General features: G+C 37.6%; 1 protein-coding gene across 1 annotated transcript in view; it reads right to left on the reverse strand.

Annotated features, from left to right (window-relative positions):
• Window positions 1-1,601: 1,601 nt before the first annotated feature.
• LOC106879930 (ubiquitin carboxyl-terminal hydrolase 19) overlaps window positions 1,602-21,959 on the reverse strand; it is a 187,638-nt gene continuing 167,280 nt past the window's right edge. The window contains exons 23-27 of the mRNA XM_089345165.1: window positions 16,379-16,421; window positions 14,810-14,885; window positions 13,580-13,732; window positions 5,417-5,583; window positions 1,602-2,571 (exon numbers count right to left, since the gene is read on the reverse strand). Of these exons, the coding sequence (XP_089201291.1) occupies window positions 2,105-2,571; window positions 5,417-5,583; window positions 13,580-13,732; window positions 14,810-14,885; window positions 16,379-16,421 (906 nt within the window). The 3' untranslated portion in view covers window positions 1,602-2,104. The remainder of the gene's footprint in view (window positions 2,572-5,416; window positions 5,584-13,579; window positions 13,733-14,809; window positions 14,886-16,378; window positions 16,422-21,959) is intronic.

Consider the following 21,959-nt stretch of genomic DNA (forward strand, 5'->3'; position numbering starts at 1 on the left):
AAAATAATGGTTTCAATTTTTGGGACAGGACCAGCAGTTTTTGGGGGAATGGGAAAGTTGATTACATCGACCCCAGTAATCAACTGATACTTATTTTATTGACCCCGAGAGGAACAATGGCAAAATCAACCACAGTGAATTTTGAACTCAAAATGCGAAGACAAATCAAAGGCTGACCACAACTTCTATAAAGAAGTTCACAGTATATGCAGTTTCAAACATCATGGGCAGCCTTCAATTGTTGTTTTTTATCCAACGGGCTTTTCAACTTTGAGTTCTGCAGTTACAAACGAATTATTTCATGTTCTCTCAAAGTTTCTAAATTCTAAAACTAACTTAAACACCCACTACACACACACACACACACACACACAGGGTGCATGGACAGTAACTAGGCATTAGAAATTGCTTATAGAATTTTTAGTATCATTGAAGTCATGACGAAAACATTTTCTAAACAAGCAACACTAATGGGGATTTCTTATCTTCTAGTTTCTTATTTTCCAGATGGCCAGTCACTTGACTGTTGAGGAGTGAGCTAAGATAGCAGCATGCTATGAAGTGTGGAATTCCATTGTTTTGGTTCAGAGATGGTGGCGTGCATGGAAAGGTAAGCCTGCAACACTACGTCTGGAGAAAATAAAAAGATGTCACGCAAAGCTGATGACCACAGGCTCTGTGAATGATGCAAGAAGAAGTAGCCATCCAACCACATCCTGATCAGCGGAGAATGTGGCAACAGTGCAGGATATGTTTAATCACAGCCTGAAAAAATCAACATGTGAAGCAGCTCATGAAAGTGAACTAACAAGACATACAATACATACGGTGTTGCATAAAAAATTGAATCTGTCCATGGAAACTCCATTACATGCAGACTGTGAAGACTGTGACCTCAGAAGTTCAGAAGTCCAGATCTCACCCCATGTAATTTTTACCTGTGGGGTTACACAAAAGAGGAGGTGTACAAGACAACCTCACACATTTGAGGACTTGGAGACACGGATTCAGGAGGTACTCAATGAAATCCCAGACAACATCCTCCAGAAGGTTGTTCATTCCATCCCTGGTTGTTTGAGGAAACTGATTCACACCACTGGTGCTTATGTTGAAATATGAAGATTTACTTTCATTTTCCCATGTAATAAAGAACATGTATCATTGGTTTCAATAAATTTGGAAAAGGAATATGGATTTTATTACCAATTTTTAATGCCTACTTACTTTTCACCCACCCTGTATGTAAGTATGTATATATATATATATATATATATATATATATAGGCATACATACACACACGCATATATAGGCGTACATATATATTGCTTGCTCCCTCACCTGTTTTTGTCTTTCGTCTTTTGCAGATCTGAATATATATATATATATATATATATATATACAGAGAGAGAGAGAGAGAGAGAGACATGCACATATATACATATAGTAATACATACATACATACATACATACATACATACATATATGCACACATACATTACATATACACACACACACACACAGAGGCACATATACACAGACATAAACATCAACAATAATAAAAACAACATGAATATGAAAAACACAAAAAAGTGTAGAAAAGTTTCTTCTTTGTCTTCTTTTTTAATATGTTTTTTTAAAAGAAAATTCAGAGAAATGATGGTAGGGAGGGGTTATGTACATGTATGCATATTGGTTGGTGGGTGTATATTTTTGCGTGTTGTCATGTGGTAAGGGTATAAAACTGTGTAAAATGTAAATTAATGTATGTGTGTGTATAGGTACATGTGTATGTATGTGTGGTGTACATATATTATTGCATATATTTAAGGGGAGGTGTATGCATTTGTTAGCTTGGGTATTTTTATATATGTATGTGTATATATCTGTGCATGTGTATCTATGTATACACGTACACACACACACACATACCAATGTATCAGACAGGTACTACATGTGTGTGTTTATATATATTGTGTGTGATGAGTGTATATATTTATATACACAAAAGTGTTAAAACACTGCCTAATCTGTGAAAATTTTACAACTGAACGCAGACCAACAGCTTTTCTCCCTCTCTGGGGCACTATGTCCAACATTCCCTGCTTAGTCGACTGCATCCATGTCAGTGTAAGGAAGGCTGGTGCAGCTGTACCGATTGTCCAAGGGAGGGGGAAAACTGTCGTCATCAACGATGACATCACTGGTAGCTGAGTGACTCCAGTTCAAGGCAGCATTGCCAACAGCGAGTTTCCTTTCAGATACATCAGCGCTGAGTTGTAATTCAGGCATGTCCTCTGTCTTCATGGCCGAGTACTGGCCTTCAGGCACTGTCTTGGTGTTGGTCACAGTTGTCAGTGCGGTCGATGATGTAGCATTGGTCTTGTTCACGGGGCACCCACCAATGACGCCACTGGCAGCGCTGCTGACAGCATCTGACATGATGCCGGTCAGTTCTGACTCAGACATTGGAGGTGCATCGTGGCGTCTATAGAAGAGGAGATAGGCCAGTCGGGTGACAACATTTTTCTCCACCACAGGTACTACATGACTGTCATCACAGAAGCGCCAATCTGCAACAAAAATAAAATAATAATAATCCTTTCTATTAAAGGCACAAAGCCTGAAATTTTTTGTGGGGGGGGGGGAACTAGTCAATTACATTGACCCCAATGTTCAACTAGCATTTATTTTATTGATCCTGAAAGGATGAAAGACAAAATCAACCACCATAGTGGAATTTTAACTCAGATGAAATACTGCCCAAAGTGCTAACGATTCTGCCAGCTCCCCGCCTTAAATAATAATAATAATAATTGTTTCAAATTTTCCCACAAGGGTAGCCATTTTTAGGGAAGGAGATGAGTCAATTACATCGACCCCAGTATTTCACTGGTACTTAATTTATCAACCCTGAAAGGATGAAAGACAAAGTCGATCTTGACAGAATTTTAACTCAGAATGTAAGGGCGGGCGAAATACTGCTAATCATTTCATCCAGCGTGCTAACGATTCTGCCAGCTTACCACTTTTAATATAATAAAAGTAATAATCATAGTCTTATTTGAGGCACAAGGCCTGAAATTTGGGGGAATGGGAATGATTGATTACATCAACCCTAATTGGTACTAATTTTTATTGACCCCAAAAGAGATGAAAGACAAACTTCACTTCAGTAGAATTTGAACTTAGAATGTGAAGTCAGACAAAATGCTGTTCTATATTTAAGAGATGAGGAATTATGTACCTTATTTACATTTGACGGATATTTGTCTTCATCTTGTTTGTTGTTAACACAACATTTTGGCTGATGTACCCTCCAGCCTTCATTGGGGGTCTTGGGGAAATTTTGAACCCGGGTTCTCATTCCTAAGGTATTTTTCAATGTTGTTGTTATTGTTGTTATTATTATCATTATTCAGGTCATTATCTGGAATCAAACTCAGAATCTTGGGGTTAGTATCTCGTGCTTTTAACCACTACACCCTATGCCCGTGGGCAATTATGGAGTGAATTTTAGGGCTTATAAATCTAATATTTTCCTATCCTTCCTTAATACCAATTCCCATATGCTGTTCATATCTGCACTCGGTCTGCTTAAAAGGTTATTATGTCCTAGCATATGTACTGCTTCTTTTAGTTTTCGTATTTTCCAGTGGTGTTCTCTGTCTATTATTTTAACTCCATCCTACAGGGAGGGGGTCTCCGTTTTTCTATACATGATCAGCTATACCCGATTTATCAGTATCTCCTCGTGTCACAGCTTTGCGATGTTCCTCTACACTTATTTTGAGGGGGCGACATGTTTCGCCTTTGTATAACCTACAACAGCTGCATGGGATGGAATACACGTAGTCTTTGGTCATATTCTCTTCTGTTGGTGGTTTTACTCAAAGGAGATATTTACGAAGTGTTGTATGACTCTTGAATACTGTCCTGATGTTATATGGGCCGCATATCTTTTGTATCTCTTCGGAGAGGCCTTTCACATGGGGTAGACAGACTGTAGTCAGTTTATGGGTTTCATCCCCTCTTTTCTTCATAATTGGAGTGGACAGTATGTTTTGGGGGTAGTTGTTGCTTAATAGATCGTTACTGAGCTTGATCATTTCTTCGTGGTGTGTATCACGATCACTACTTATATTCTTTACTCGATGTTTTAGGCACTGAGCAATCCCTCTCTTTACACTGCATGGATGGTAGGAATTGAAGTTGAGGTATCATCCAGTGAAGGTTGGCTTGTGGTATATGGATGTCCTGAACCCGTACTTGGTGCGTGTTATTAATACTTCCAGGAATGCTAGCTGATTGTCTTTTTCCTTTTCCATTGTGAACTGTATGAATGGCTTTATTGAGTTCACATGATCTAACAGCACTTGGACATCTTCCCGGTGGGGTCAGAGTATGAAGGTGTCATCAGCATATCGCAGCCATAGCCTATGGCTACAAAAGCGAAACATGCTGCTCTCTCAAAATAAGGGTAGAGGAACATCGCAAAGCTGTGACATAAGGAGATACTGATAAATTGGGTATGGCTGATCATGTATGGAAAAACGGAGACCACCTCCCCCTGTGGGATGGATTTAAAATAATAGACAGAAAACACCAGAGGAAAATACGGAAACTAAAAGAAGCAGCACATATGCTAGGATACAACAACCTCCTAAGCAGACCGAGTGCAGATATGAATAGCATATGGGAACCGGTATTAAGGAAGGATAGGAAAATATTAGATTTATAAGCCCTAAAATTCACTCCATAATTACCAAAAGGCATATGGCATAGTGGTTAAGAGCGTGGGCTACTAACCCCAAGATTCCGAGTTTGATTCCAGGCAGTGAACTGAATAATAATAATAATAATAATAATAATAACATTGAAAAATACCTTAGGAATGAGAACCCAGGTTCGAAATTTCCCCAAGACACCTGATGAAGGCTGGAGGGTATATCAGCCAAAACGTTGTGTTAACAAACAAGATGAGGACAAATATCCGTCAAATGTAAATAATGTAGACAAAATGCTGCCAAACATTTTGTCCAGCGTGCTAATGATCTGGGCAGCTTTCCACTTTAATAACAGTGGTTTTAAATTTTGGCATGAGATCAGTAATTTCAGTGTAGGGGGTAAGTTGAATACATTGACCCCAGTGCTCAACTGGTACTTATTTTATTGATCCCGAAAGGATGGGAAGCAAAGTGAACCTTGGCAGAATTTGAACTCAGAGCATAAAGAGCTGGAAGAAATAGTACTAAGCATTTTTTCTGATGTGTTAACAATTCTGCCAACTCACCAACAACATCAGTAAAATATAATAAAGTAGCGGGAATTAATTTAATCAACTGAAATTGCACAGCATGGCCCAAGAAAATGGTGACTGGAATTGGTGAATATCAAAAAGTGATAGACTGTACCTACCAACTTCATTCTTGTAGGGTGTGAACTTGTCAGCACACCGAACATAGGCTGTATAGTGACCTCCCAGAAGTCCACCAGTGTGGTTAATGACTCCATAGAGATCATAGATGGTGGACGTCTGGCTGTCTGGACGGTTCCCTATGAAGTAACAGGACATATCAAGGCCCCTGCAAGTATAAAAAGGAGAGATATATATATGTGTGTGTGTGTGTGTGTGTACTATTTAAAACAGTTGTTGTGAAAGAGAGAGAGAGGGGGATGGTGAAAGATAGATAAATAGGTAGTGTTGTCACCTTGGTAACTAACAAGTTTTGATTAAAAACATGGGAATTTTAAGTGCAAGTCTCTCAACACAATGCAACAGAGACTTTAAAAAAAAGACTATGTGTGTGTGTGTGTATATATGATAGACTCAATCGTCAGTTTCAACATACGAGGATCCAACAACCTACTCATTCTTTGCCAGTCATAATGTTTATGTCAAATGTGACATTTCAGTCCCACCAACTATTTGCAAAGAAGCTCACAGATATGAGGATTGCAGGTCAGTGGCAGGTGGTATATTTGCAGCTGCTTTTCTCCTTTGCATTGCTTCCCTGAAACCTGTTAATGTTGGTTGCAACAGACTTTCTAATACCATTTTGACACAATGATCTCAAGGCTGTCTGCTCAAAGGTGTTGCAAGCTATCTTCACTGCTAAGAGGTTACTCTTCAGCTTGTCCTTCTATCTGAGCCATGGTCGACCAACATTCTTGTGCCCATTTTAAAGCTGGCTGTACATGAGGACTTTGGGTATTCTTTCGTCACTCATTCTGATGACAAACCAAGTGGTGTCAAATTACAGTTTCAAACAAGTGGTGGACCATTTAATCCAGTGCTTTAAAGCCAGAACACTGCTATGCACCAGTATCATTTGTGATTTACTTTTTGCAGATGCTGCAGCACTAGTAGTGACCTCCTTACAGGAAGCACAAGAACTTCTACACTGGTTTTCTGCTGCATGTAAAGCCTTTGGTTTGACCATCAGCATAAAGAAGATGGAAGTAATATATATATATATATATATATAATGTATACAGTTTTTTTTTAATTGTTTGTGTGTGTATGTATTATTTAATTTTAGATTCGAAACTCATGTAGTGCCAGTGTCACATGAAAAGCACCTGTGCCCATTGCAATGTATAAAACACCTATGCTGGTACCACATGAAAAGCAACCGTACTGGTACCACATATAGAGCACCTGCGCCAGTGCTACGTGATACGAACCCATGGCAGTGCCGCATGCAAAGCACCCAGTTCACTCTGTAAAGTTGTTGGCATCAGGAAGAGCAACCAGCTGTAGAAACCATGCTAAAACAAACAACTGGAGTTTAGGTAGCTCTCCTGTTGGCCAGCACCTGTCAAACTGTCTAACCCATGCCAGCTTGGAAGTAGAGCGTTAAATAATGATGATGATGATGTTCCTGTATGGTTGTTCGAGCAAAAACCCGACAATTTTGACTAAAGTCATTAAAAGTTTAAACAAAAGAACTGAGCTGTTAATGCCTTGTATGCATGTGGTTTTAAAGCAAATACAAGACACTTTGAATTTTGTTCTGGTTCAGAACAAAAAAAGAAAGTCTCCAAATGTTTAACTAGTAGGTTTTATGATATATGGTTTAATATGTGTTGATGCTAGTCTATGTGTGCATATATATATATATATATAAATATTCTTTTATTTGTTTCAGCCGTTTTATTGGAGCACCGCCTTTAGTCGAACAAATCAACTCCAGGACTTATTCCTTGTAAGCCTAGTACTTATCCTATCAGTCTCTTAAGCTTAACTACTAAGCTACAGGGATGTAAAGACACCAACATCGGCTGTCAAGCAACAAACACAGACACACAAACATATATACACATACACACACACAACAAGCTTCTTTCAGTTTCCATCTACCAAATCCACTCATAAGGCTTGGGTTGCCCTCAAGCTATAGGAGAAGACACTTGCCCAGTGGGACTGAACCCGGAACCATGTGGTTGGTAAGCAACCTACATGCCACACAGCCACTCCTATATATATATATATATATATATATATATACAAACACACACTTATATACAGCATGTGGTGAATAAATTGTCATCTCATTTTAACAGATATATTTACCAAAATTGCATAAAAATACCTTGAAATACTAAAGAGTAAATTTATTCAACAAAATCGACATTGGCTTCAACCATGGCCTTCAGACGATTTCGGAATCTCCTGCAACTCTTCTGGATGGTCTCCTTGTTTAAGTTGGTGAATGCTGTCGTAATCTTTGCCTTCAGTTCATCTCTGGTGTTACAAGGAGTTTTGTTGGTCTCCCCACACACAATAATCAAGGAGGATGCGGTTTAGGGAGTTAGGTGGCCAGACAAAAACAAACAATGCGCATGCATGAAATTAAAATTATAAAATGCTGACAATTTACCCTGTATATGCATGCATACGAGTGTGCAAGTGTATATATACACACACACACACACACACACAGTGTGATGAGTAAATTGTCATCATTTCATGCATGCGCATTGTTTGTTTTTGATTTTATTGACTACACAGTATAGTAGGGTCAGTTGGGCACTGCCTGTAAGAAAAACAGCACCATAACGCAATTCACTCAACAAGAAATTTGAAAACGACATACTGTACTGCTTGGCATGCGCACCAGTGTTTGGGTGTCAATCTGAAGACAGTGAACGTACCGAGAGTGATAAAAATCAAACATCCAGTCAACATCATGGTGTTTGGAGTGATCGCTAGAGATGGCAACATTATGCCTCCATTCACCTTCCCATACGGTTTCAGACTCAACATGGAGGCCTATATCAAGTGCCGGGAGGAGGTAGTGCTGCCCTGGGTCAAGAAGGTGGCTGCTGGATGACCCTATCTCTGGCAACAGGACTCTACACCATGTCACACAAGCAGGAGAACCCAGTCATGGTTGTCAGACAATTTCTGCAACAACATCACCCCTAATATGTGGCCACCTAACTCCCCAGACTGCAACCCTCTTGATTATTATGTGTGGCAAGGATTATGGCAGCATTCACCAACAAGGAGATTGTCCAGAAGAGTTGCAGGAGATTCTGAAGTCGTCTGGAAGCTGTGGTTGAAGCCAATGGCGATTTTATTGAATAAATTTACTCTTTAGTATTTCAAGATATTTTTATGTAATTTTGGTAAATATATCTGTTAAATTGAGATGTCAGTATTATTTTCTAGTGAGACTTTTTAATTTTTTTTTCATTTATTTATGTACCCAAAGAGACCCTGAACGGGTCGAAACATGTCGTACTAAATAAAATCTTTTTTCCCATCTATTTTATTAATACTGTTACCTCAACTGCCACTAGGAATTTCCTGCAATCTATGGATAATAACAGGTAATTAGAACTGTGCTGGTGCTTTACTCATCATTCACTTATACATTTTGTTTAATTTCTCCATTATATATATATATATATATATATATATATATACAGGGGCTGGACAAAATAATGGAAACACATAGCTACATAATTTTGAAATATAAAACCATCAAAAGCTTGCTTATTTTTGCTTTTTGATTTATTATTAGTGCTACTTAATATGTTTTGGCTAAAATTGCTGTTTCTTTTCAGATATCATCAGAAAAAGGTAATTAAAATTCTTTAAAATGACAGATCTATTGGACTTTCAAAGAGGTCAAATTGTTGGTGCTCGTATGGCAGGCGTTAGTGTAACATAAACAGCTGAAATGTTTGGTGTATCAAGAAGTACGGTCTCGAAAGTAATGACAGCCTTTGAGAAAGAGGGAAAAACCTCCTCCTTGAAACAAAACTTTGGAAGAAAACCAAAACTTTCAGATAGAGATCATTGGACTCTTACACGAATTATTAGAAAGGATCACAAAAGTACAGCTCCCAAAATTATGCAGAGCTTAATGACCACTTCGAGAACCCAAAAACTGTTTGCTGGGAGCTGCACAAAGCCAGATTTCATGAGAAGGCTGCAATCAGAAAACCACTACTTTCAAAAACAAATGTTGCAAAGCGTTTAGAGTGAAGTAAAAACCTACAGAATTGGTCCCTAGAGCAGTGGAAGAATGTTATTTTCTCAGACGAGTCATCCTTTACCCTATTTCCAACAAGTAAGGAGTCGATGTCCTCCACCATTATCACTACAAGAACTGGAGACTGTTTTAGCTGAAGAATGAACAAAAATTGCTTTGGAAACAATTCAAACTTTGTACAAGTCCATACCTCATAGAATTCAAGCTGTAATTACTGCCAAAGGTGGTCCTATCCCATATTAAAATGAATTTGTCAGAAATTTTAAGGTGTTTCCATCATTTTGTCCAACCCCTGTATGTATATATATATATATATATACCTCACCCTACGTCATTAATTGGTTCCAGGAAAGACTACTTAAGTCAAATTAACTTGTCTCTTGGCTAAACAGATAATAACCATTCCCAGTTCTGTACTTTATTACTTTATTTATGAATGCATTTTCAATAATACATGCTTAATAAAAACTTATTTTAAAAGTACAAACAAGTAATTTTTATGTTTTAATACAATACAGAAATAAAAAAGTCATCTAAATTTCCAAATACGATTTGTTGGTGTTTACCGTACGTTGCGGATGCTTTATTTACAAATGCAGTTTGCAATAAGACATGGTAAAATAAAAGCCTTTTTTAAGCTTAAAAAACAAATTCAGTAATCATTATCATTTTGCAATAGTAGAAAAACCCAAATTATTTTAACTTTACCAATACGTACATACAATTTGGTGGTTTACATCGTGGATGTAGATGGCTGTGGATCGCCAACATCAACAGCTGACTCTGGCTGTTCTTGTTATTCGATGTGCTTAAAGAGCCAGTTGAGAGTTCCTTGAACTGTCTTCTTTTCCCCAAAGATTACATTATAAAGAGCAAAAGCTTCGTGACAAGTCCCCATAATCTTGGAAAACTGAGCATTTGGATCCATATCCTCGAACATAGAAAGACCTTTTATGATATATGCAAATGCTTGCTGCATTTTCTTAATGGTAAAGTGACGTGGCCCAGGTTCGACTTCCTCTTCTTTATTCTGCTGCTTGTGAAGCTTTATCAAATCTGCATTCGTCAGGGGCTGCTTGTCTTTTTCAAGTAAATCTGTGAAATCCTCTACCTCCAAATCTATTTCCAGTTCTTTGCTCATAGTCACCAATGTTTTGTTGATGGCAACATTATCAAACACTTTAAAATCATCCGTGAATAGCTTCTTTCATACACCATTCATAGCCATGCTCAATACATCATTCCATGCCACTGCTATGTTCTGTACAGCCTTGTAGATATTGTATCCCTTCCAAAAGCCACGAAGTGTGATGGACTCATCAAGATAAGTTGCAGCTATTGCTTGCCACAGTGTACGCTTCATATAGTAACGCTTGAAAATAGCAATTATTCCCTGATCCATTGGCTGCAGATGAGACGTGGTGTTCGGAGGGAGATACACGACGGTAACGCTGGGGTCAAAATCTACGATGCTTTACAGATGGCCAGGAGCATTACCTAAGAAAAGTAAAACCTTAAAAGGAATCCGCTTCTCCTTACAGCACTTCTCTGCTGCTGGGATAAAACGATTGAAGAACCAATCTTTGAAAACAACAACAGTAACTCATGCTTTTGAATTAGCCATCCATATAACAGGGAAAGATGCCTTGGGTATGTTCTTCACAAACAATGGCTTTAACTTAAAATCTCCTGCACAATTACCTCGCAACGCAACAGTCACACATTCTTTTGAGACCTTGTAGCCTGGAATAGTTTTCTCCTTGCAATTGAGTGAATGGTCTGGCAATTTTTTCCAATACAATTCAGTTTCAGGAAGAAACCCATTTTCTTCGATGATGTATTAGGAAATTCCACTTCTGCTTATTTGTCAGCTGATGACCTTTTACCTTGCTTCTAAATGAGTGATAACTTCTTCGCTCCTTAAATTTCATGAACCATCCTTGACTTGCCTTGAACCCTATATCTTTCTCATCTGGATATTTTTTTCTTCAGGTCTTCAAAGACAACACTTTCTCTTGAATGATTTCTTGACTAATAGTAATATGCTGGCGATTCAACAATCCAAAGAGAAAGAAGACTTTCTTTCTTATTGATGACAGTGTTCTTCATCCCTGGGGCTTCAGATTTCATTTGTGCTAAAATCTTGTCCTTATTATGTACAATCGTCGATACAGTTGTCCAACTCATCCCAAAAGATCGTGCAACTGCTACCACTTTTTCACCTTTTTCATGGCGTTTTATCTTAGCCAGTTTATCTTCTAGCGTTATAGCAAGACACTTAGGACTTTCAAGATGAATTTTCTTAGGACCCATGGAAGCAAAAAAATGAAGTCACAAATGAATGACAATCTGAATTCAAAACAATCACGGGAATCACGAGTGACGACGACACCTAACAGTAGATACTGGAACTACAGTGCAATATGAGCTCCGAAAGACCAATAAATAAGACAACACAGATGATTTCATGAGTTTGTACACTAAGCGACACTACTTTATGGTGTGTATCTTAACATTTACTGTATGTATTTTAATATGGTTTTATACACTTTTATTCATATTTATTGTACAGTAACATGATTTTATGTGCTTTTAATGGTTTTTTTTAGTGATTTTATGATTCCAGTATTTGTGGTGAATAGATGTAAAGAAGAGTAAAATGACTTGACTTGATTTTTTTTTTTTTTCCATATATTATTTTTGAAAACCAACATATAATCAAGAACAACTTAAATTGAAATGACTTAAGCTGAGGTATGCCTGCATATATATATATATAAATATATATATATATATATATATATATATATATATATATATATATATATATCAGGTTGAGTAAAAAGTAAGCAACGTTTTGAATCACGAAGAATTTGTACCGGATTTTTGCAGTTTAGAATTTTTAAAAACATTTTTTTTGCAATTGTCTGATAATACAAACAGACTTGCCCAAATGCATCAATAAATTAACATTGATATTTTTTTCACTGTTCTCACAATTATCTGAAATGGAATTGTCAAAGCACGTTATTCAACCAATTTTGCTATTCAGCTTCAAAAAGAGATGTAAAGCAGCTGAAACTGCTCGCAGTATCAACGAAACATTTGATGTGGAATTCACGAGTGAGTGGTCAGCTCAAAATGGCTTAAATGATTTCGTAGTGAAGACCTGAGCCTTGCTGATCATGAGCGTAGTGAATGCCCATCTGTCATCGATGAAATTACAGACCATTGTTGAGTCACAACCATGTAAAACCACTTGAGACCTGGGAAAAGAACTTCAAGTTAGCCAGAAAACTGCCAGTAACCATTTACATGCAGTTGGAAAATCAAAAAAGCTTGACAAATGGGTACCACACGATTTGAATGAAAATCACAAAATACGTAGATATGAAATTTGCTTGTCACTTCTTCTCCATAACCAGACTGATCCTTTTCTCAACTGTATTGTAACTTGCGATGAAAAGTGGATTCTGTACAACAATAAAAAAAAAACGTTCTTTACAGTGGTTGGACCAAAATGAAGCACCGTAAACATTCTCTAAACCCAAGTTCTTCAAAAAGAAGGTTACAGTGACTGTTTGGTAGTGTACTGCTGGACTCATTGACTATAACTTATTAAAACCTGCAAAAACCATTACTGCAGAAACATATTGCCATGAAATTGCCAAAATGAATGAAAAACTGCTACTCCTCCATCCCAGACTGCTCCAGAGATTGAGGGAATTTAGCTACGAAGTTCTTCCCCACCCAGCTTATTCTCCAGGCCTTTCTCCTACCAACTACTTCTTTTTCAAGCACCTTGTGGTTTCCTGCAAGAGAAGGAGTTCAAAAATCAAACCGATGCTGAAAGTGCGTTCAAATAGATTATCAGCTCCAGAACTCCAGATTTTTATGTTACCGGAATAAACAAACTTATAACTCGTTGGCAAAAATGTGTTCATTGTAAAGGTACTTACTTTGATAAATAAAATTTCCGCATTGTTGAAATATATTATGATGAATTTCATGTTTCAAAACGTTGCTTACATTTTACTCAGCCTGATATATATATATATATATATATTAAACTCACCGGGTGGGGAAGTGTACCATTTTATCCACTTTGTCCCTCCAGCTGAGATGACCATATGAAAACCGCTTCAGCTGTATGATTAACATTCGGGGTAGACGCCATATAGACATCTGTTTAGTGGCCTCTCGGTGTTCTGCACACTGGGGACAGTACCTGGGTAAAGACAGAGACAAAGTGAAAATATTTAAATATCTATCAAATCTGTGCATCCATACATAGATTTCTAGTTTTTTTTGTTTATGTTGTGGTTAGCAAAAATGAAAGAGCTCAATAAAAGTAGTCTCCTTTTGAGAATTTCCAAGAGGAACCCCAATCCCAGGTGCATGTCACACAATATCCCAAGCCTTGTTTCAGGATCAATATGTAGAGATGTTCTGTAAAAAGTACCCATGCCAGCACCATGTAGACAGTATCCATGCCAACACCACATAAGAAAGCTCCCAAGCTGGCACCACTCCCTGATCTTGAAGCTACACACTCTGTTGAGTAATGTTACTCTACAGATCCTTCTGACTAACCCCAACACAATTGTACTCTTTCATTAAGTACAACATTCATGATGTTTATTCATAACATTCTTCCATACAAATATCATTAATCAATTAAAACAAGGTAACTAGAGAGAAAAACAAGATAGGATGGCCACAGCTGGAATGATTCTGATCATCAGTCCGTTTGATCAAAGTTGACCTTAGGTTAACCCTTTAGCATACGGATTACTCTCTTAAATGTAATGTTTATTTATTCATGTTGTTTGGAATTAATCATGCATTATCTTCTAGCTTTGAGATTTCAATGATGTGATTGTTAATTTCTAGAATGGCATTGTAGGGTAGATGTACGGATGAATGCAAAACAGGAAGAATATTTGAGCTGGATCTGGCTGGTTAAACTCTTCTCTGTCAAGTGTAATGCTTATTCATTCATATTGATTCATATTAATCATGCATTATCTCATAGCTTGAGATTTTGATGATGTGTTTGTTTATTTTTAGAATAATATTGTAGGGTAAGTGTGAGAGGTCAGATCTGGCCAGTTTGAAGATAATACAGGAAATTATTTTGACTGAATATGGTCAGTTTAAATGCTAAGGGATTAAACAATAACAATACCAACCACATGTGACCATCACCTGACAAATGAGGAACTTGTACTTGTTCAGTCGACTTGTCAGAAATAACAGCCAAATCTCTCTAAAATCACATTCTATTGTCTTAAAAACTACTTACCAAGCCTCTTCTTGGCTGAGGACTTCAGGTTCAGTGAAGAGATTCAGACAATGATCGAGTGAAATATCACCAGTATCTGCAACAACAACAACATCTATAACAAAGATTTCTATTTTGACACAAGGGCAATATACATACAAGACATTAGCAGTACAGTACACTATGGCTGTCAGAAGCTGGTGCTGTGTAAAAAGCACCCACACTGGTGCCACGTATAGAGAACCTGTGCTGGTTCCCCATATAAAGCAACCATGCCAGTGCCACATGTGGAGCACCTGTGCAAGTGCCATGTATAAAAGCACCAAAGCCTTGTGAGTGGATTTGGTAGAAGGAAACTGAAAAAAACCTGTTGTACATATATATATATATATATATATATATATATATATATATATATATATATATATATATATATCAATGCATGCGAGTTTTGGTCTATGTTTGTCTCTCACCACCACTTGACAACCAGTGTTGATTTGTTTACATCCCCATAACTTAGTGGTTTAGCAAAGACTGATAGAATAGGCACCAGACTTTACAAAAAGATAGTAAAGGGTTGATTCATTCAGCTAAAATTCCTCAAGGTGATGCCTCAGCATGGCCACAGTCTAATGAGTGAAACAAATAAAAGATATATATAGTGCATCTTATGTGTACAAACATGTTTAGATTACCATAGTTCAGTCTACTTTCAGTATAGTGGTTAACCCTTTTGTTACCGTATTTATTTTGAGATACTGTGTTTGTTTCAGTTATTTAAAATATAACAAAGAATTTTGTAAAATAACTTAGTTATAATTAAGTTAGTGTTAGGAACGTAAGTTGTGACTAAGATTTGGTGGAAGATTTTAATTCAAAATTTATGAAAACAAGACACTTGTACTACAGAGCCAGTTGGGTTGGTAACGAAAGGGTAAAGCAACTACTATACTTAGTAACATTGTCAGTTATGGAATACAGGGCAATTGCAGGAAAAATTACGATAAACATAAGTTTATATTAAACTGTGTAACAAATTTTGTCTTTGAGTAGCAACTGCTATTTCCTATTTGCTTACCCATAGAAAGTATGAGAAATGGATAATATTTCCTTCAAAATTTGCTTTCCTTATGTTTATTCAAACCTCAAAGAATCCCTCTCAACACATGGCTATGATGCTCCCCAACAACTCCTGCTCATTATGAGAGATGCACATATTGTCATCCACTAAAGGACACCCTCAAGTGGTTATGGTCAAGCAACTGAGAAGTAAATCTGTGGTATTGAGCAGAATATGATGCGATTTCTGCTTCAGTAGCTCAGAGCTGAATCTGTATGAAATATAATGTCAGTTTCAAAACACTGATGTCCAGGTCACAAAAGCAAAATTTGAAGAGAATAGAAGTCATTCCTTTTGATTTCTAGAGAGAAGCAAATAAGAAATAACACCAAGGAAAAATACAATTTTAATTTTGTTATACAGTGTTATTAGTTCCTACGTATGTTTCACCATTGTGGTTGCTTAACCAGAATGGATTATCATGTTTTGTGCAACTGAATACAATAAATGAAATCCAAGGCCACATTTACCATCCAATGACTCCAGCTGAACAGTTTCATCATCATCACATTCCTGAAAAAGAAGAAAAACTATGGAATATATACATACATCTTTATTATTTTTATTTTTAATTCTTTTTCCACTACCACCCTCACACACTACATACACACCTGTTCACACACACACACACACACACACACACACACACACAGTTTTCATACGTTAGCATATATAAAAACCCTTCACCCACACATCATACATGCAAATGCAAACATACATATATACACACCTTGACACACACTCACACGTTACCTTGCTTCTCACCACCAAATCTACTGCTACAAACCTGTCAGCACCACTCCCTCACTCATACGCCACTCACATAAACACAAACACACATATACCATCACACACGCGCACACACTGACCATTTTTGTATTCTCTTGCCTTCAAAAACTATTTTCTCTCTTTCCACTCCCAGTCACTTTACACATGCTTTTCCCAGACTTATTCTTTTCCTTTTCTCTGAATGTTTTCCTCTTTCCGACAAAGAACTACACTTGAAACATTGTATCCCCTCCTTTTACCATCTTAAACTATGTGTCAATCTAATATATTCACTGTGCACATAATATTAACTTCAGGAAACCTGCCAGTCACCTGTTCACATACCAGTTTAGTGGGTACCCTAGTCAGATTGACTACATTCTCACCAGGAAATGAGAAAGATGGTTACTTATAAATGCCAAAACTTTCCCAGATGAAGAATGCATCCCAGAAGATGACCAGCGTGGAAAAGAAGGGTTTGGAAGCTTAAGGATAGAGATTTAGAGATGTATTACTTGAAGCCTTTAACAAAAAAGAAGAGGATATAGCTTTACATAATGTGGAGGACAGCTGGAGGTTCCTATGAGACAACTTGTTGAGGGCTACTGATCAGATCTGTGGCTGGTGCAAAGTCCCCTCTCAACCTAAGGTGACATGGTGGAGGGTCATCAGGCAAAAGAAACAGGCATGGAAGGACTGGAAGTGTGGTGGTAGCAGGGAACAGTATCAGATCACCAGAAGAGAAGCTAAGAGATAGGTTTACTTAGCCAGAGGGGAAGCAGATAAGAAATTTGCCAATATTCTGTGTCGTGAGGACCAGAGACTCGAAGTGTTTCAAATTACAAGACTGTGAGAGAAAATCATGATGTCATATGAGAGAAATGTGTTCACATGGATGATGGCTCACTTGTATTTAATGATGCTGCAAAGAGAGAGATTTGGAGATGCCACAATGAAAGGCTGCTAAACGGAGAGAATGAATGGGAGAAAGAGAGTCTGCCAAGTGTCAACTCAACAGAGGGACCAGCTATCCAAATTGATAGATAAAGCAATTAAGGGTATGAACACAGGGAAAAACCCCAGCCTATCAGGAATCACTGTTGAGATGTTTCAGATATATGCATGGGCCCGGGAACAGGGGGTGCAGCGGGTGCACCTGCACCCCCTAGAATTTTCAGGAGGTGCAAGATCAAAATTTGCACCCCCTACATAATCTTACCAGTTTCAGAAAAAAAGTGTCTAAAATCTATCGGTATAAAATGTTTATTTCGATCTTGTTTCAAAACAAAGAAAAAATAAATAAATAAATAAAAGTGATAGTAGCGTCAAAATACAAAAAAATAAGTGACAATAACAACAGTAGCAGCAACAATAACAACAACAAAACCAGCATGTATAGTTAATTTTGAATATATAGCATTACTTGAATTATTGAAGACAGCTCCCACCCAGTTTCTGTCTGTCAATACTTCTCTCCATCTTTCAGAACCACTCCCAAATTCTTTGTAATTGGTGTTGCTAAAGACTTAAAACATGGTTGAATGGATTCGACCGTTTGACCCCAGTCTAGAAATAAAACCCCTTCAAGGAATGGAATTTCAACCGTGTTTCGTGGTCTGCTACCACAACAGCTCCTTTACAGGATCCAGTTAGCTCAAGACATCATCAGGAGGAACCACGTCCGGTTTCGGCCCCTACTCCTCTACCGTTTTGACGTGGCGGGGCCACCCCCTTTCGGAGGTGTCTTCAGTTCTGGTGTTGGGTGCATGTCTTCTTTCACTGTTTGTGACTGTTTTAATTCAACTGTGGGATGTCCCTCGCTATGGTTATTTTCCAGGAGGTTCTGGCCACACGTCTTACGGTTCATCAACCTGCGTTGTTGAATTACTTTTTTCCGACATACCTTCCCTTGGTGGATTAGGATCCAGTTAGCTCAAGACATCATCAGGAGGAACCACATCCGGTTTCGGCCCCTACTCCTCTACCGTTTTGACGTGGCGGGCCCCCCCCCCTTTCGGAGGTGTCTTCAGCTCTGGCGTTAGGTGCATGTCTTCTTTCTTCTATTCCCTGGCCTCTTCGATGCAGCATCAACGAGTGTCAGCGTCCGACTGATCGTCATGTCAATTTTGTTCGTCATCGCCTTTGAATTTGGTGGTCATTCTTGATACCTCGTTGTCGAATTTTTTATAACTTGCTGCATCTTGCTGCTTGACCACTGCCTGGGTAAGTGCTTTTTTTTTTCAACTCCAACTTTAGTCTTGATTCACCTTTTCATTAAATCTTTACTTTCCTTAGGAAATAGTTTCCTTTTAGCGTTACTACTAACAAATCGTATCTTAAAGACGTAGTTTAGGCAGAATGCCTTATATATTGATGACTTTCATTTTTTTATCTTGCCTTAATTCTGTCATATTATTAATCAAAAGTCTTCCTGCGTATATATAAAATAGTATCTGCGTTATATGTGTTTCCGATACTGTCCTGCTTTTTCATTTTATATAGAAAACGTTGATTTAATTAGTTTGATAAGTGCCTCTGCACGAAACTCTCGAACCTTCAGTCACTATGTAACTTTCTCCGATCAATAAATCTATACTTATTGAGACTGACTCAACATAAGTTCTATTTTTCATGTTTGAACCACTACGCCTCTGATGAGAACCCAATAATGTTTGAAAATCGATTAAGGTTGTTCATCTTTTTTTCAATCTACGGAGAAATGGCTAAATTTGCCCTCTTTATAAATACACGTTATTTATATATATATATATATATATATATATATATATAGACCACGATAATCGGCTCAGGATTCTCCCCAATGACTTTACTAAGGTCACTCGGGGCCCCAATTCACCATGAAACCATTTGGTAGCTGGTATCGTTACGAGGTCTATTTATATTTACCCACTTCTCTACCTGTAAAGTAAGCTCTCCTCCAGTTATATGGTTTTACCATATATTATCATATATGTGTGTGTGTGTGTGTGTGTGTGTGTGTGTGTGCATATGTGTGTGTGTGTGTATATATATATAGTGAGAGAGAGAGAGATAGGGGTAGGTAGGTACATATGCAAGCACACATACACGCACGCATATATATACGAATGTATGTATTTGTGTGTCTGAATGTCACCCCACCATCGCCTGATAACTAATGTTGATGCGATTATGCCCCTGTAACTTGGCGGTTCGAAAAAAGAGGTGAAAGAATTAATACGAGGCTTCCAAAGAATAATTCCTGGCGTTGATTTGTTCAAATAAAAGACGGTGCTCTAGTATAGCATATCGTTTTTTTTTAAGCATATTGGATGGGACGTCATGTTGCTGGTTTTGCCAATAAAAACACAAGCACTATTTATTTGATGTTCACTATTTGTTTTTCAGGTTTTTGTTCGACCAGAGTTCTTTTGTTACAATTCAGTGGCCTTATACGTGGTTCTATACTTATTTTTTTCTTTCTTGTGTCTGCCCTTTTTAATCATCTGCCATGTTGTATTCAACAGAAATTCAAAATCTTATGGGAAACTTCGTAAATCTTGTAAGGGAACTTGCTGAAGAATGCAGTGCAGAAGTAAGTCAGTGGTTTAAGTGTCGGGACAATTTCCTCTCTGATACAACTCAAAATGAAATTTTAGAGGCATATGCTCATAACATTTTACATGAGATCAAAATAAAAGTAGAAAATTCCAGATTTATTGGCATTATATGTGATGGTACCACTAATTGCTTTGGCATGGAACAAGTATCAATCACTGTCCGGTACGTTTCTGAAGACCTGAATGTCAATGAGGATTTTCTAGGTTTTTATAATCCCCCTGACTGCTCTTCGAAGACACTGACTAAGATTTTTCTAGATATTTTTTGTCGCCTAAACATTTCACTTGACTCAAAGCTATGCTGTTTTTCATTTGATGGTGCAAGTACCATGAGTGGAAACATTTCAGGTGTACAAATGCGATTGAAAAATTTGTTCCCAGGTACATATTTTGTACACTGTGGAAACCACTCTCTACACCTTGTCCTCCAAGAAGTTAGTTCTAAGTTTACCTTTGTAGCTGATGCACTGAACTTTGTTCATCAACACACCATTTTTGTAAAAGTCACCAAAAAGAAAAGCACAATGGACAAATCTTTGTGGTGAGAATGTCATCATGTTGCAAGCAGAAAATGAGCAGAAAACAATTATAAGAATATTCAAAATTTTTTGCTTGACCTTCTTAATGACTCATCGTTAAGAGCAACAACAAAGGCTACTGTTAAAGGGCTGCTAAAACAATCTGGCAAATCTTCCACTTTGTTCGGCATTAAAATCGCTGGGGATATATTTGGGGTATGTGAGCCAGTGGCACGTAGCTTACAGCATCCAGGCACGACAGCCGGTGATTGCTTGAAATTGATTGAAAAGTTGAAAACCTCTCTTTCAAAAATGAGAAGTGAGAAGGTTTTTGAAAAATATTTTGATGAAGTATCCTCTTCTGACTTGGTGAAAATACCCAACATTTCGCGATCTAAAAATACACCACTGCGCTTTAGGCACACAACAACTACTGAAGAAGTTGCTCTTTCTGTCACCGATGACCGGCGTCGGCAATTTTTCTCTATAGTGGCTCTCATCGAAAATGAATTGACTCGCCGGTTTCAGCAACAGGGAATACGTGTATGCTCTGAGCGAGTGGAGTTGCTGTTGTCAGCAGTTAATTGTGGAGTATTTAACTTTGAAAATGTACATCTACCTGCTTCTTTTGATTTGCTCTTACTGTCATCTCAAATCAAACTTCTTGCTAGCCTATGGACGGAAAGGGAAAATTTGCCTAAATTATTTAATGACATAGTTGATAAATGGAGAGTGTCTGATGCTATTTTTAGTTCTAGTATGCCACAAGTGTTGGTGTTAATGCAACTTGTCTTGTCTTCACCTGTATCTGTTGCATCAAGCAAAAGAACATTCAGTGCACTTCGCCATTTGAAGACCTGGCTCCATACCACAATGACACAACACCGTCTTTCAAATACGATGAAAACACTTTGCACATCCTCATGAAACAAAACGTTTCATTAACGAAACGTGTGAGTGTAGGAAAACTTTTGGAATATGTTGATACAGTTTTTTTTCATATACGTGTGTATTATGGAGTGATGCAAAAACTCGGCTTACTTCCATTTTAACACTTCTTATAGCTTCATTATTTCTTGGTAAACTGACATTTGAATGTTCAGAGAAAACTTCAAAAGTAACTATTAGTGGCTTCTCTTCAAGATAAACAAAATTTGGCATCATGC

The sequence above is a fragment of the Octopus bimaculoides genome, chromosome 29, assembly GCF_046866305.1.
Source record: "Octopus bimaculoides isolate indiv1 chromosome 29, ASM4686630v1, whole genome shotgun sequence".
NCBI classification, from domain to species: domain Eukaryota; kingdom Metazoa; phylum Mollusca; class Cephalopoda; order Octopoda; family Octopodidae; genus Octopus; species Octopus bimaculoides.